The following is a 14,388-nucleotide window of genomic DNA, read 5'->3' as shown; positions in this document are numbered from 1 at the left end:
TTACTGTGTAAATCAACCAATTGGTTGCTGTGCTAGTCAAGTGCCGAGTAATCAAGCCAGCAGATCTTGTGGCTCTCCAGGAATAGGAATGAGGATCACTGGCTCAAATAAATGCTGCAAACAGCATTCACACTTACACCCATGTTCACTTTCCTTCCTGACCTTCCCCATAATCTAATTTTTAATGTCAATTAGAAGCTCATTGTATTAGTCACTTTACTACACTGTTGGAGTGCCTATGGGGACCGCTAGAGGATAAGTTGAAGTGTAAATCCATGCAGTTTACAATGGGGCAAACAGCTTCCAGTCATAATGGAAGTTGTACCTAGTTTGATCCAAGGTGGGTACCCTAGTCCAGCCTTTAACAGGCACGGGATGTTTTCCCCTTGGCAACCAGCCATTGCACAGCCCCTTAGTTCCAGTGAAGGGGGAGGAGAATATTTAAGCCCATTCTAGATCATTCTGGGCTTCCAGAAGTTTCAGCATGACGATTCCAGGAAATCGTCATTTTCCACATGAGCACAACACAAAGTGATACTGCTACCTTTCCTCTAATCGTTACCAGAAAGTGTACTCGTTCAAGCCATGTCACGCTACTGAACAGCCTTTGCACATGAGGCATGTTTCCAAAGCATGAACTATAAAGACGACAGCCACACGTTAAGCACCTTTTTAAAAGCAATGCTTCATGAACTGAAATGCAAATATGCAATTTAAACAGGCATATGAACCAAAATGGTCAATGGAAGAGACCGACAAGCCAACATGTTACAACCAGTTTATTAAACAAATCCAAGCACAAGACCGATGTTAAGCAAACACTGTTCTGGCATTGAAGTCATTCAAGTACAGGAGTTACCAAGATTGTGAAAGGCATAAACTACATAGTGCTCTGAGCACATTTGCATTTTCAACAATCACCTTGCTGTAATAGCAGATGTAGGAAACATAGACTTCATGCCAACTTTGCCACTGTACTCAGTTGTAGAGTGGTAGGTCCCACCAGAGTTGTCATTGCTGCCCTTGGCCGCATCAGTAGAGTTGCCGGGCTTGTTTGCGTCAGGGTCGTCGGCGCCGCCTGCTTTGGCGGCATCGGTAGAGTTGCCGGGCTTGTTTGCGTCAGGGTCGTCGGCGCCGCCTCCTTTGGCCGCATCGGTAGAGTTGCCGGGCTTGTTTGCGTCAGGGTCGTCGGCGCCGCCTCCTTTGGCCGCATCGGTAGAGTTGCCGGGCTTGTTTGCGTCAGGGTCGTCGGCGCCGCCTCCTTTGGCCGCATCGGTAGAGTTGCCGGGCTTGTTTGCGTCAGGGTCGTCGGCGCCGCCTGCTTTGGCCGCATCGGTAGAGTTGCCGGGCTTGTTTGCGTCAGGGTCGTCGGCGCCGCCTGCTTTGGCCGCATCGGTAGAGTTGCCGGGCTTGTTTGCGTCAGGGTCGTCGGCGCCGCCTCCTTTGGCCGCATCGGTAGAGTTGCCGGGCTTGTTTGCGTCAGGGTCGTCGGCGCCGCCTCCTTTGGCCGCATCGGTAGAGTTGCCGGGCTTGTTTGCGTCAGGGTCGTCGGCGCCGCCTCCTTTGGCCGCATCGGTAGAGTTGCCGGGCTTGTTTGCGTCAGGGTCGTCGGCGCCGCCTCCTTTGGCCGCATCGGTAGAGTTGCCGGGCTTGTTTGCGTCAGGGTCGTCGGCGCCGCCTCCTTTGGCGGCATCGGTAGAGTTGCCGGGCTTGTTTGCGTCAGGGTCGTCGGCGCCGCCTCCTTTGGCGGCATCGGTAGAGTTGCCGGGCTTGTTTGCGTCAGGGTCGTCGGCGCCGCCTCCTTTGGCGGCATCGGTAGAGTTGCCGGGCTTGTTTGCGTCAGGGTCGTCGGCGCCGCCTCCTTTGGCGGCATCGGTAGAGTTGCCGGGCTTGTTTGCGTCAGGGTCGTCGGCGCCGCCTCCTTTGGCGGCATCGGTAGAGTTGCCGGGCTTGTTTGCATCAGGGTCGTCGGCGCCGCCTGCTTTGGCCGCATCGGTAGAGTTGCCGGACTTGTTTGCGTCAGGGTCGTCGGCGCCGCCTCCTTTGGCCGCATCGGTAGAGTTGCCGGGCTTGTTTGCGTCAGGGTCGTCGGCGCCGCCTGCTTTGGCGGCATCGGTAGAGTTGCCGGGCTTGTTTGCGTCAGGGTCGTCGGCGCCGCCTGCTTTGGCGGCATCGGTAGAGTTGCCGGGCTTGTTTGCGTCAGGGTCGTCGGCGCCGCCTGCTTTGGCGGCATCGGTAGAGTTGCCGGGCTTGTTTGCGTCAGGGTCGTCGGCGCCGCCTCCTTTGGCGGCATCGGTAGAGTTGCCGGGCTTGTTTGCGTCAGGGTCGTCGGCGCCGCCTCCTTTGGCCGCATCGGTAGAGTTGCCGGGCTTGTTTGCGTCAGGGTCGTCGGCGCCGCCTGCTTTGGCCGCATCGGTAGAGTTGCCGGGCTTGTTTGCGTCAGGGTCGTCAGCGCCGCCTCCTTTGGCCGCATCGGTAGAGTTGCCGGGCTTGTTTGCGTCAGGGTCGTCGGCGCCGCCTCCTTTGGCCGCATCGGTAGAGTTGCCGGGCTTGTTTGCGTCAGGGTCGTCGGCGCCGCCTCCTTTGGCCGCATCGGTAGAGTTGCCGGGCTTGTTTGCGTCAGGGTCGTCGGCGCCGCCTCCTTTGGCCGCATCGGTAGAGTTGCCGGGCTTGTTTGCGTCAGGGTCGTCGGCGCCGCCTCCTTTGGCCGCATCGGTAGAGTTGCCGGGCTCGTTTGTGGCACCCCCGGATCGGTCTGCGTCTTCACCAACCAGGGTCACACCAGGATTAATGAGTGGATGACCTTAAAACAAAACAAAGTTAAGCATACAAATCAAAGGAAACGCTTCAGATTTGAGAAATAGGATTGTACTTAATGCCTTGTTTTAAATTATTATTATTTTTTTAAAATTATTATTACCTCCATCAAGCACCAGCAAACACAAAAAACCAAACAAATGCCACCACCCCATTGCAATCACACAATGAACGTTCAACTACAGCCAAGAAGCCTGAGCTAATATACCCTCTCACCAAGAGAGGAAAAAAAACCAATAGCTAATCACTAAAGCACCCCAGGTGATCTCAATGAAGATGATTTGTCTTGTTATGGCAAATGGTTACTAAATATTCACTGAAAGGTAGCCTGTTCAATTGACACACCTGTTTTGCATAATCAGGGTTGTGCTTTTATTTCCTGCGTTTTCATCTTTCAGATGTTTTGTACAAATTAAGACTTTTCAATCGAATCAGACCTGCCAATCAGTTGCTTTCAATTAGAGCAATCCAGTTAAAGTTAACAACATTTGGAAGAGGCTGCATTGTATTGTTAATTAAGTTGCTGCCAGGATGGTGCTGGCTGGTGTTCTGAGGAGAACATTCATCCTTTTCCAAAATCATTGGAGAATGCTTTTGAGAATATGAGAGCTTTGTAAAGATATAGTGTATCATTGTTTAGAAATAATAATAATAATATATTGATTAGTCTTCATTTCCTAATGTGTAGCACCTCATTAAGGGGGTTAGTACCATGCCAATGTTGATCCGCTTATCAAGTTTACTATTGGAGTTGCGAATCAGCTGATTGCCCTTCAAGTGTTAAAAAGCTTATTTTCCCCATTATTATGTGCATGATCTGCCATTACCAGTTCAAATAAACATTCCATAACAAATGTGCATTGTGCAAAAGTTTTTTTTATTTTATTTGATGTTTTGATTTTTGAACATCCCCTTTTTGCAGACTTGAAACAGTTTCTCAGCCTGGATTCCATGCACACTTAATTGTCACAATTAAATGCAAATATTTTTTTCTTCTTTTTCTTCCCAATCCCAGTTTGGTTGAGGTCAGAAACCATCAAATGTATCTTGTCTTTGTGAGAAAAGAAAGAAAGAAAAAAAAAACTAATTTTAATTTATTCAAAAATCTTTAAAGGAAAGGTAAAAGACATTATTGATTGGATTCAGGCCTTGTTATTAACTTCTAAATTCTGCCTGACTTCATCACCCATCAGAATACCACATGAAACAGATTATTTATAATTACTCAGGCATTAATTATTGCCATTCATGCTTGACTGGATAAATTGGGTAACTAGTTAAAAGTATACTATGCAGGTCTTTTGCAGCCCATCTAGGCTCTGTGTTTGTCTCCTCCTCTGTCTTCAATCTCACCCACACCTCCATTGAGGAAGCACCCTCGAGTGCTACAAGTGGTTCCCAACTTCAGTCTTGGAGTACCTCAGTGTATGCTGGTTTTCATTCCAACCACAATTGCAATGCCAGAATTTTTACAAGTTGTTCATTTTTTTAATTAGGTACTTTTCATGTTTGCTTTTTTCATGTTTTATTAACCCACTTAAGCCACATCATGTCAAAAATGGCCATGAACAATAAAGTTCCCAAGTTCATATTAATGTAATTGTTTGCAATGTTGCACAATAAGCACAGTATGAACATGGGGATTTTATTCTTCATGGAATGCTTAGCTATTTCTGACGTAATGTGGTTGAAGAGGGTAAATAATCCCTCTAAACACGAAAAGCACCTAATTAAGAAAACTTTACAACTTGTTAAAATTCTGGCATTGCAATTGTGGTTGGAACGAAAACCAGCATACACAGGGGTACGCCAGGACTGAGCTTGGGAACCACTGCTACAAGCAATATGTCAAGCAAAGAATTGAGGTGGTCAGAGATGTTTAAAATCACATTTTTAACAATAATAATGATTCCATATAGATGGCAACATTAATTAGGCAGTGTTATTACGATCTTTTACATTGAGTGCACCCCTTAATGTGTGAGAACATTGTACGGTACTCCATAGTGCAACTATTTTGTGTGTTTTCTCATTTGCTATTTAGCTATTCTGGACATTTAGTTAGAACTGTGATGTAAACATGAAATCGTATGTGGAACATTAGCAGGCCATATGTATATTATTGCTAGCTAATACACTTGTAAAGTGAATGACTCAAAGTTATCTGTATCCTATTCATATATTAGCCTCTTTATTTTCTCAAATACAATGTAACATGTAAGCCGCGTTTCCACCGCAGGAACTATACCCCGGAACTAGGAACCTTTTGAGGAACTCAGTGCGTTTCCACCGCAGGAACTAGGGTCTAAATTTAGTTCTGGGGGCTTTGTTTTACCCCCCAAAACGTTCCTGCTCGGGGGGTAGTACTTTCCGAAAGTACAGGAACCTTTTGGGTGGAGCTTGCAGCGCTGAACATTTCTGATTGGTCGAGTACTCGTAGCATTTGTGTTGTATTTATTTTCCGCCATTACCCGCCATGTTTGAAAATATGCAGCGGCAAACCAATTTATTTTCATAATAACTTCAAATCAAACTTGTATGTTATGCGGCGCAGTAGCCTACTTTTGGTTATAGCCTGTCAACGTCTTGGAATTATAACGTGTGCTCTTCTGTTCTTTTCTTGCTTTAGTATTCGTTTTATAAAATGCTAAGCATTCGTGCTGGGACAGCATATTACGTAGGCTACCAAAACATTCAAACGGATTAATTCGGTTGCTGAATATTTTCTTCCGGATTTTCTTTGTTAGCCCGTTGTAATTGACTCAAAACGTTTGATACAGTTATGTGAAGTATGCGGTAGTTCTGCATAATTAACATTGGTGATACAGTACAAGCAAACTGGAAATCACCTTCCGCACTTTTTATCCGGGTAAAATAACAGGTTAATTCTAGTAATCTTCCCTTTAGCTTTTTCAGACTGCCGTAATTTTACTCAATTTTACTGCCATTTTTCAATTCCACGAAAAGACCAGGAAGACTATGGACTAATTTATGGTGCATGGTTCGCATCTGGAGGGCACACTTCGCTGCTCGGCTAGCAGTAACTTCGAAGGAAAGCAAACGGTGGCTGTACCACTACTAATTTACATTTTCACGCAAGTCCGAGTTTTCGTTCTATTCTTGTCATTTTGCGATTAGCCTATATGGAATTGACGACGAGAAAGTAATAAAACAGCAAATAGTTTACAACGTGTGCATGTTTTCTGCTGTTAATGAATGTGTTTGAGAGGATATATGAAAATCAATAAATACAAAAGTAACCATATATAGTCATTGTTGGTAACCCGTTGTATACAAGTGGAATAAACCCCTCCGGGCTGTCCCGGTTATTAGAAAATAATGTAGGCTACTTCGGTGGTAGTATGGGGTTACAGAAGAAATCATATGACAGATGGACCGACGACAACGTCAGTGGGCTAATTTGCCTAATCTTCGCGGTACTTTAGACCCCGGTGGAAACGCAGACAACCATTGGCTGAAGGAACCTTTTAGTTCCTGGTAAAGTAGTTCCTGGGACTGAAAGTTCCGGGTAATTTTGGTGGAAACGCGGCTGTATATGTTCATGGCTATGGATAACTGGTACTTCACGCAAATTGTAGCCACCTTATCTGATCTGTGTTCTGTAGTTCTTCCAGCGTCCTTCAGTATGCAGTCATTGTGCGTAGCTTTGGATAAAGCCGCTGCCAAATAAAATGTAACATAATATTACATTGTTATATTCTTGAGGTACAGAGTTGAAAATAAATTATTGAAATAAATGCAGGTGAACTACTGATAGCTAGGCAGTTATACTGAGTTCTATCATCAGTCAACTCTGATGAGGACGATTTGCATGTTCTCCCTGGCTGCGTCAGAATAGTCAAAAAAATTACATCCTATGTCTTGTCCTAACCACTTTTCCTTGACTTCGATGGAAAACATCATGAGGTCAAGGAAAGATGTGAAGGAGAATTCATAAGGACTTAGGAAGAGACAACCGCGGTGCTAAGAGAATCCGACTGCACTTACACTAGGCTACGTAATTATGTGACGGCGGATGTTATTGACGTGGGTCTGCCGTGGCGAAACTACAATGTTCCGAAGATGGACTACTGAAAGCGCATCTTAGATACTTTGCCCTGTGCGTTCTTACCGGGTTGTTTCATGCAGGCTATATAAATGTGGACAAACCAGTGAAAAATATTACTTCATTACCAAGGTTGGAATTGAAATTATAAAAGGAATATAGGCTACCAGTCACAAAAGTGAAACGAAATGGTTGTCACATTGAGAATGGTTGCTCGCGCTCACCCTCCTGTTCACTCATATTTATCGACGTGAATCCCAGTTAAGTATCCCTTTTTTCTTGAAAGACAGACTTCTGTGTTCTGGCTAATATGCTGATTATGACCTGATTACAAGCCTATGCATATAATAGCTTAAGAACCACCACACAACTCAGTCATGTTGATCGTTTGTTTTCGTGAACGGCAGAATGGTGCATCGCTTTAAATGTTGCTGCCGCAAGGAATTGTGGGACGGCATTATCTCCTTTCCTTTCGTAAAGGACGGTCCAGTGTGCCCTATGCTAAAGGAGATAAGAAGGGAAACATTGAAGCACCTTTCTTTAGCGTTTAGAAAATTCGACCAGCTCTTATCATGGCTGCCGCTTAGATACTTCCGGGTCATTTCACTCAGTTAGGAACCTTCCTAAGCAAAAAAGACTATTCGGACGCAGCCCCTTTGTCCGTTTGGGTTTCCTCTGGGTACTCTAGTTTTCTCCCACAGTCCAAAGACATGCAGGTAGGTTAATTAAAGAATGATGAATGGTGTGTGTGCCCTGCGATAGATCGGCGACCTGTGCAGGGTGTATTCCTGCCTCTCGCCCAATGCATATTGGGATAGGCTCCAGCACCCCCCACGACCCTGCCCAGGATAAGTGGGTATAGATAATGGATGGAGGGATGGATGGATACTTTATTAACACAAACTAAAAACAATACTATGAATTGGCAAAAATAAATTGAGTGTCATGAACAACCACCTTTCCAAGGTTTATTGAGAAACAGGATCAAACGGTCTCAGAAATGTGGCATGTGAGCATAGCAGTCACAATGACCACAAGATTCAAACACACAAGAAATAAAACAGCTTCACTTCTGATGGGCAAACTCTGCTTTGCAGTTTACCTGATGCCCTCACTACTTTCATCCTATTTCAGATACCCAATCAGAATCCTCTACCTGATCTAAATGAGGGAGGGAGGGAAAAGGAACATGTGCTTTACCATATTAATGTGGGAAAACAAGAATAAAAGTAGGAGTTGACTTGGTATTAATGGTATCTTTAGCTCCTACTAATTCAAAAGAATGGTGATTAGCAAGCAATCATTTACTCAGCTTCCCTCTCCTAATCTCTCTAGGGAAGCTGGCACGTTCAGTCGCCTAGAGGATGAAACAATTTCTGAGGTGATGTGTGTGGGAGACAGAAGTGTCAGACCTTGCTTCCCAACATAAGATACCACAAACTGGCACCTTGCTGCCAAAATATGTACTCAATTAGCATGATTCCTTACAAGTGTCCATACAGGGGTCCTTGCTATACCTTGCAGTTACAAAACCAAAGTGTTATGAAACAACATATAGAGGGAAATTTATTAAGGGGCGGATAACAAATTATTTAATATCATAAGAATGAATGGAGAGAGAGGTTATAAATTGTCTTTTAACCACAGCTCGTGATACAATAGGCTACACTATTCCCAACATACAGCTGTTTCACTGCATGTTTTCTTACTGTATTTTTCATGGCAAATGTATTTTGGTTATGTTTTTGTAGTCTATTCTAGGCTCTTGCACATCAAACTACAATACACAATTATTTTTAAATACCTTTTCTCTCTTTCTCTATACATGGTTTTCGGTTTCACCTTGATGCATTAAGCAACAGTAATTACTGCATTCTTAAACACTTATATTTTTATGGTCATACCTTGACACATTAAACAGTATGCAATTATTCTTAAAAGCTTTCTCTGTACGTATTTTACAATCTTATCTTATTTTACAATCTAACCTTGAAGCATTAAATACATGTATTCTCAAACACGTTTTAATATTTTTATGGTTCTACTGTGACACAATATACAATACAAATAATTATTCTTGAACACTTTTACTATGTAATTTTCCGGTGTTACCTTGACACATTATACAACAATTACTGTATTCTTAAACATGTTATAATTAATGTTTATATTTTTATATGGGCATTATTGGTGGGTTGCAGTACTGGAACTGATTTGACGTAAAGTGAAAAGTGAAAGTGGTCCTAAATTACTTCACAGCATGAGTGCAAAATGATGGATAATGGGTCAATGCAGAGCAGGGACCCTTTGTACTTTCATTCAGTAGTTCATCCAGTTTATACATGTCTTCTTTACACTCGACAATTCACCAATTGAGCTCCTACAATCATTGCATTGCATCACACCAGACGCATAAGGACAGGGTTTAAGTGACCAGAGGACGTCACTGGTGCAGGGTGAGACATGGATGACCCTGCAACCTCCCTAAGTGATGCTAAGGCTTGTCATGCATCGCACTGGTATGGACTATATTCAATACCAGACCCCAGGCAAGCAAGCACCTCAGCATTGCATGAATGTTCATTAGGATAAGCCATACGTATAGTATTACTTCTGAGTGTATCACTGCTGTATTGAATAAGAATTTAGTGAGCTTGGCTCTAGATTCTTCTTCTCACCCAGAACTGTTATGAAAGGCAGAAATTAAATCAGAAAGCATACTGAGCACAACCAAAAGGAACTTCCCAAGAACTACAACCAACTTAGTTGTCTCGCATCAAAACATTGGCCATAGAGTCAAGTCATCATTTATTTAAAGTGCATTTCATGTGCATGTCTCAACACACTGTACATTTAAAAACATAAAAGATTGTAAAAGATAACACATAGTGATTGGACAACAGTATAAAAACAATAACAAAACAACAACAACATCATCAAAAACAGCAAAACAACAAAACATCAAATCAAGGGGGGTCATAAGAGAGTGAGAAAAAATGTGTTTTAAGTTTACTTTTAAAAATATTAACAGAACTTTGCATGTCAAATTGATGGGGGAAGAGCATTCCAAAGGTAGGGAGCACGGTATTGGAATGCTCTGCCCCAGATGATTTTTTTTTAAACCTAGGAACTGCTAAAAGTCTGGCATCTTGGGAGCGTAGGGTGTGTGCTAGTATACATGGTGTAATGAGATAGGTGAGGTAAGATGGTGCCAATCCATGCAGTCCTTTATAAGTTAACAGGAGCAGTCTGAAATCTGATCTAGTGTGAACTGGTAGCCAGTGGAGTGAGGACAGGATGGGAGTTATGTGGTCATATTTTATTGTTTTTGTAAGGATTCTGGCTGCAGCATTTTTGAACAGGTTGGAGACTTTTAATGGTGGTTTTAGGTAGACCGGAGAAAAGGACATTACAGTAATCTAACCTGGAAGATGCAAATGCGTGAATCAAGATTTCGGCATCAGTCATTGTTAAGATTGGTCGGATTTTAGAAATGTTGCGAAGATGAAAAATGCTGTCTTAGTTATGGCCTTAATGTGTGTCTGAAATGAAAGGGACGGATCAAAGATTACACCAAGATTTTTGACTGTAGGGCTCTGATATTTTACAGCCATCAAGGGTGATGGTCACGTTTTAAAAAAGATGTTTATGCTTACTTGATCTAATTATTAACAGCTCAGTTTTGTCAGCATTTAAGAACAGAAAATTCACAGATAGCCATGTTTTAATTTTGGCCAGGCAGTTTTCTAGATTTAAAAGTTGGAAGGAGTAATTGGGGTTAATTGGAATATACAGCTGAGTGTCATCAGTATAAAAAGTTAATGCTATACTTCTGGATAAGATCTCCGAGGGGTGCCATTTAAATTGAAAATAACAAGGGACCTAGAACTGAGCCCTGAAGCACACCAAATTTTACTTCAGCAGAATTAGAGATCAGATTGTTAAAAATCTGATCTCTAAAGTCCTGTTTAGTATAAATAGAATAGAAATAGAAATGTAGCCATGCTAATTTCGGATGATCTGTGGTGGCGACCCCTAACGTGAACAGCTGAAAGAAGAAGAAGAAGAAGAGAAGCCATGCTAATTCAGATCCTCGGACTCAAAAGTAGTTTTCTAAGCGCTTCAGAAGAATTTTGTGATCCACAGTGTCGAACGCTGCGCTCAGGTCAAGTAATAGCAATACTGTGGATGAGTCAGAGTCAACAGCCATTAAAAGGTCATTTACCATATGAGTAAAAGCAGCCTCAGTGCTTTGAGAAGACCTGAAACCAGGTAGAGGATTACTTGGACCTCCTTTTAGGGGGAGAACATGCATACACAAATGCATATTCTGATTTAAAACATGAGATAAGTCTAGTGCCAGTGCACATGCTGTACAGAGCAGGCATCCCTGTTAAACGGTATGTATTCTAACTGATAGCCATGTCTATAGTATATTTCCATTATGCTGATCAAGAAAAGTATACATATTCTAGCACACTATTCCATATTCTGTGTTGTTACAAATGAATGTAGATATTTTATTTATCACAGTTTACTTCAATATTTGTTTTTCTACCCTTGGAATTTTCTTTGAGGGCACACGTTTTGTTTATTTGGTAAATGGTAAATGGTAAATGGACTGCATTTATTTAGCGCTTTTATCCAAAGCGCTTTACAATTGATGCCTCTCATTCACCAGAGCAGTTAGGGATTAGGGGTTAGGTGTCTTGCTCGCCCCTACCTATTTCTTGATAACATATTCAATAGTAGGTTTTACAAGCTCTTTTTCTACATGCAGAATTGATTAACACATCTCCTTTTACCTAGATGTCTGAGAGGGCAATCTTAAATATAGATTGAAAATGACGTAGCCTGCCAAAAGACATGGTAATTAAAACAACAATAAAACAAGAAGGTCTTATAAAAGTGTTGGTTGTAATGAACAAAAAAACGAATTAATTGCACTGTAGCTTGGACGACAGGCAGTTTAAATGAATTATGGATGAAAGGCAGATCTTTGATGGCATCGCTAGTGATGGGAAATATAATTAATGAAGTGTCTTGCAGAGGAATAACCATTGTAACAAAATGTCTTTATCTAACACCTAAGCTAGCTCTCAAAGGCCTGCTTTAGGTTCATGCCTGTTTTTCTCCCAGTTCTCAAAAATGCACAGAACAGATCAGGAAAGTATCCAGATACACTCACACAAAACAGAGATGACATTGCCCAACTTTAACCTTATTTGTTTGTTCCCCTCAAAAGGAGAATCCAGATTTGGTCTGTACCCTATAAACAGACTGCATAATAAGAAGGTTCCTAATTATTTCTTCCATGTGCAGTCCCACTGACATGCCTGAGTTATGTTTTTTTATAAACACACATTTATTCATAGCCAGACATTTTCTAAAATGCTGTGAAAAAAATATTTGCCCCTTCCTGATTTCCTCTATTATTGTGTATTTGTCACACTGAATGGTTTCAGATCTGTAGACAAAATGTAATAATCGACAAAGGGAACCTGAATAAACACAAAACACATTTTAAAAATGTGTGAAAAAGTAACTGCCCTCTTAGTCAGTCAATCAGAAAGATTTAATTTATAATTAGATTCAGATCATTCAGCACAGCCAGACATGATTGTAACCAGCCCTGTTGAATCCGAACCACAAAGTTTCTGCAAACACAAGCAAAGGAAATTCCAGAAGAATTTAGACAAAACGTTTTTTTTAATATATCTGTCTGGAAAGGGTTACAAAACTATTTCTAAGGTTCTGGGACTCCAACAAACCACAGTAAGAGGCATTATCTCCAAATTGAGAAAACTTGGAACACTAATGAATCTTCCCAGGAGTGGACAGCCAGACAAAATTTCTTCAAGGGTGCAGCGACAACTCATCCAGGAAGTCACAAAAGATTCAGGAAGAACATCCTAAGAACTTCAGGCCTCTCTAGTCTCAGCTAACGTCAGCATTCATGACTCCAAAATAAAAAATAAACTGAGAAAAAATGAGATTTATGGGAGAGTAGCAAGACGCAAACCAAGAGAAACATCATTGCCTATCTCACATTTGCAAAAAAAGCACCTGGATGATCCCCAAGCCTCTTGGGATAAAAGTTGAACTTCTTGGATGACGTCTGGCATAAAGTAAATACAGCATTTCACAGTAAAGACATCATACCAACATTCAAACATGGTGGTGATGTGATGGTGTGGGGATGCCTTGCTGCCTTGGGACCTTGAGAACCTGCCATTGAAGGAACCATGAATTCTGCTCGAATATCCGGTTATCTGTCCATGAGCTGAAGCATACTTAGATTAAGTAGCAAGACAATGATCCAAGACACAAAAGCAAGCCTGAATGTCTGTAAAACAAAGTCTTGAAGTGGCCTAGTCAAAGTTTCTGACTTGAAACAAATAGAGGTGCTGTGGCAGGATCCGAAACAAGCAGTTCATGCTCAAAAACCTATGAATGTGTCTAAATTAAAACAGTTCCGCAAAAAAGAGTGGGATAAAATTTCTCCACAGCAATGTGAAAAAGTGATATCAAATTATAGGAAGCATTGGGTCGCAGGTATTGTTGCTAAAGTTGGTGCAACCAGTTATTAAGTTTAAAGGGGCAATTCATTATTTTTACATGGATGCTATGGGTGTTTGATAACTTTCATTAAATAAAAGAATTAAAAAAATGTTCAATGATTACTCAGGTTCCCTTTGTCTAATACTACATTTTCTCTAAAGATCTGAAACCAGTCAGTGTAGCAAATATGCAATACATTAAATTAGGATGTGGAAAATACTTTTTCACGACACTCTACAAGTGTAGTTGTCTCTTACGTATTTCAGTTATAATTTCCATTAACAATGTTTTGTTTATTTTAAATTCTGAGAATGAAGGATGAAGGATGTGGTGGGTAGGCGTAGCAGGGAGAGTGTGAGCTGACTCCTGACATTTGCAATTAAAAAATTACCTCCTTGCCTCCTTTTCTTGCATCCTTTCTTATCTCTTATCTCCACCCATTGGAGGACACAAGGAAAGGATGCCAGGACTGAGGAATCAATGCAACGTGTATTAGGCTAATGAATCTGTATCCATCAGAACCCTTGGAAGCAGATAAACGAAAGTCCTGTCCTATTGCCACAAAAAAGATTTCCATTTTTGGTGAAACATTCATTTCTATATAGTGGTACTGATACTTCTACTACTTTTTAATTTGTTTCAGGCTTTTATTTACAGGCTGAATGCTAATATAAATTTGACAATTTTTGCATGTTGGCCTGGCTTGTTTGTTTTGGGAGGAGAATGACCATAAAGACTGGATTAAAGAGGGCACTACTGGCCTTCCTTCAAGACCTGAGGCACGTGCCCCCGCCCCCCAGATAGGAATACTTACTGTATTAAGTAAGAAATGACATAGACCTTGCCTTGTAAATTCATGAATGCACCCAAATCCACTCCAAGCCATTATAGATCCACCAGAATGCATGTGTACTAGAACACTGTTTGCATATACAGTGCCTTCA

General features: G+C 41.8%; 1 protein-coding gene across 1 annotated transcript in view; it reads right to left on the bottom strand.

The window, feature by feature from the left end:
* Positions 1-764: 764 nt before the first annotated feature.
* Positions 765-14,388, bottom strand: part of LOC118214376 (aspartate, glycine, lysine and serine-rich protein-like) — a 158,392-nt gene continuing 144,768 nt past the window's right edge. The window contains exon 5 of the mRNA XM_035394286.1: positions 765-2,698. Coding sequence (XP_035250177.1) covers positions 918-2,698 — 1,781 coding nt within the window. The 3' untranslated portion in view covers positions 765-917. The remainder of the gene's footprint in view (positions 2,699-14,388) is intronic.

Source organism: Anguilla anguilla, chromosome 15 (genome assembly GCF_013347855.1).
Source record: "Anguilla anguilla isolate fAngAng1 chromosome 15, fAngAng1.pri, whole genome shotgun sequence".
NCBI lineage: Eukaryota > Metazoa > Chordata > Actinopteri > Anguilliformes > Anguillidae > Anguilla > Anguilla anguilla.
This window is presented reverse-complemented; position numbering and strand designations above follow the sequence as displayed.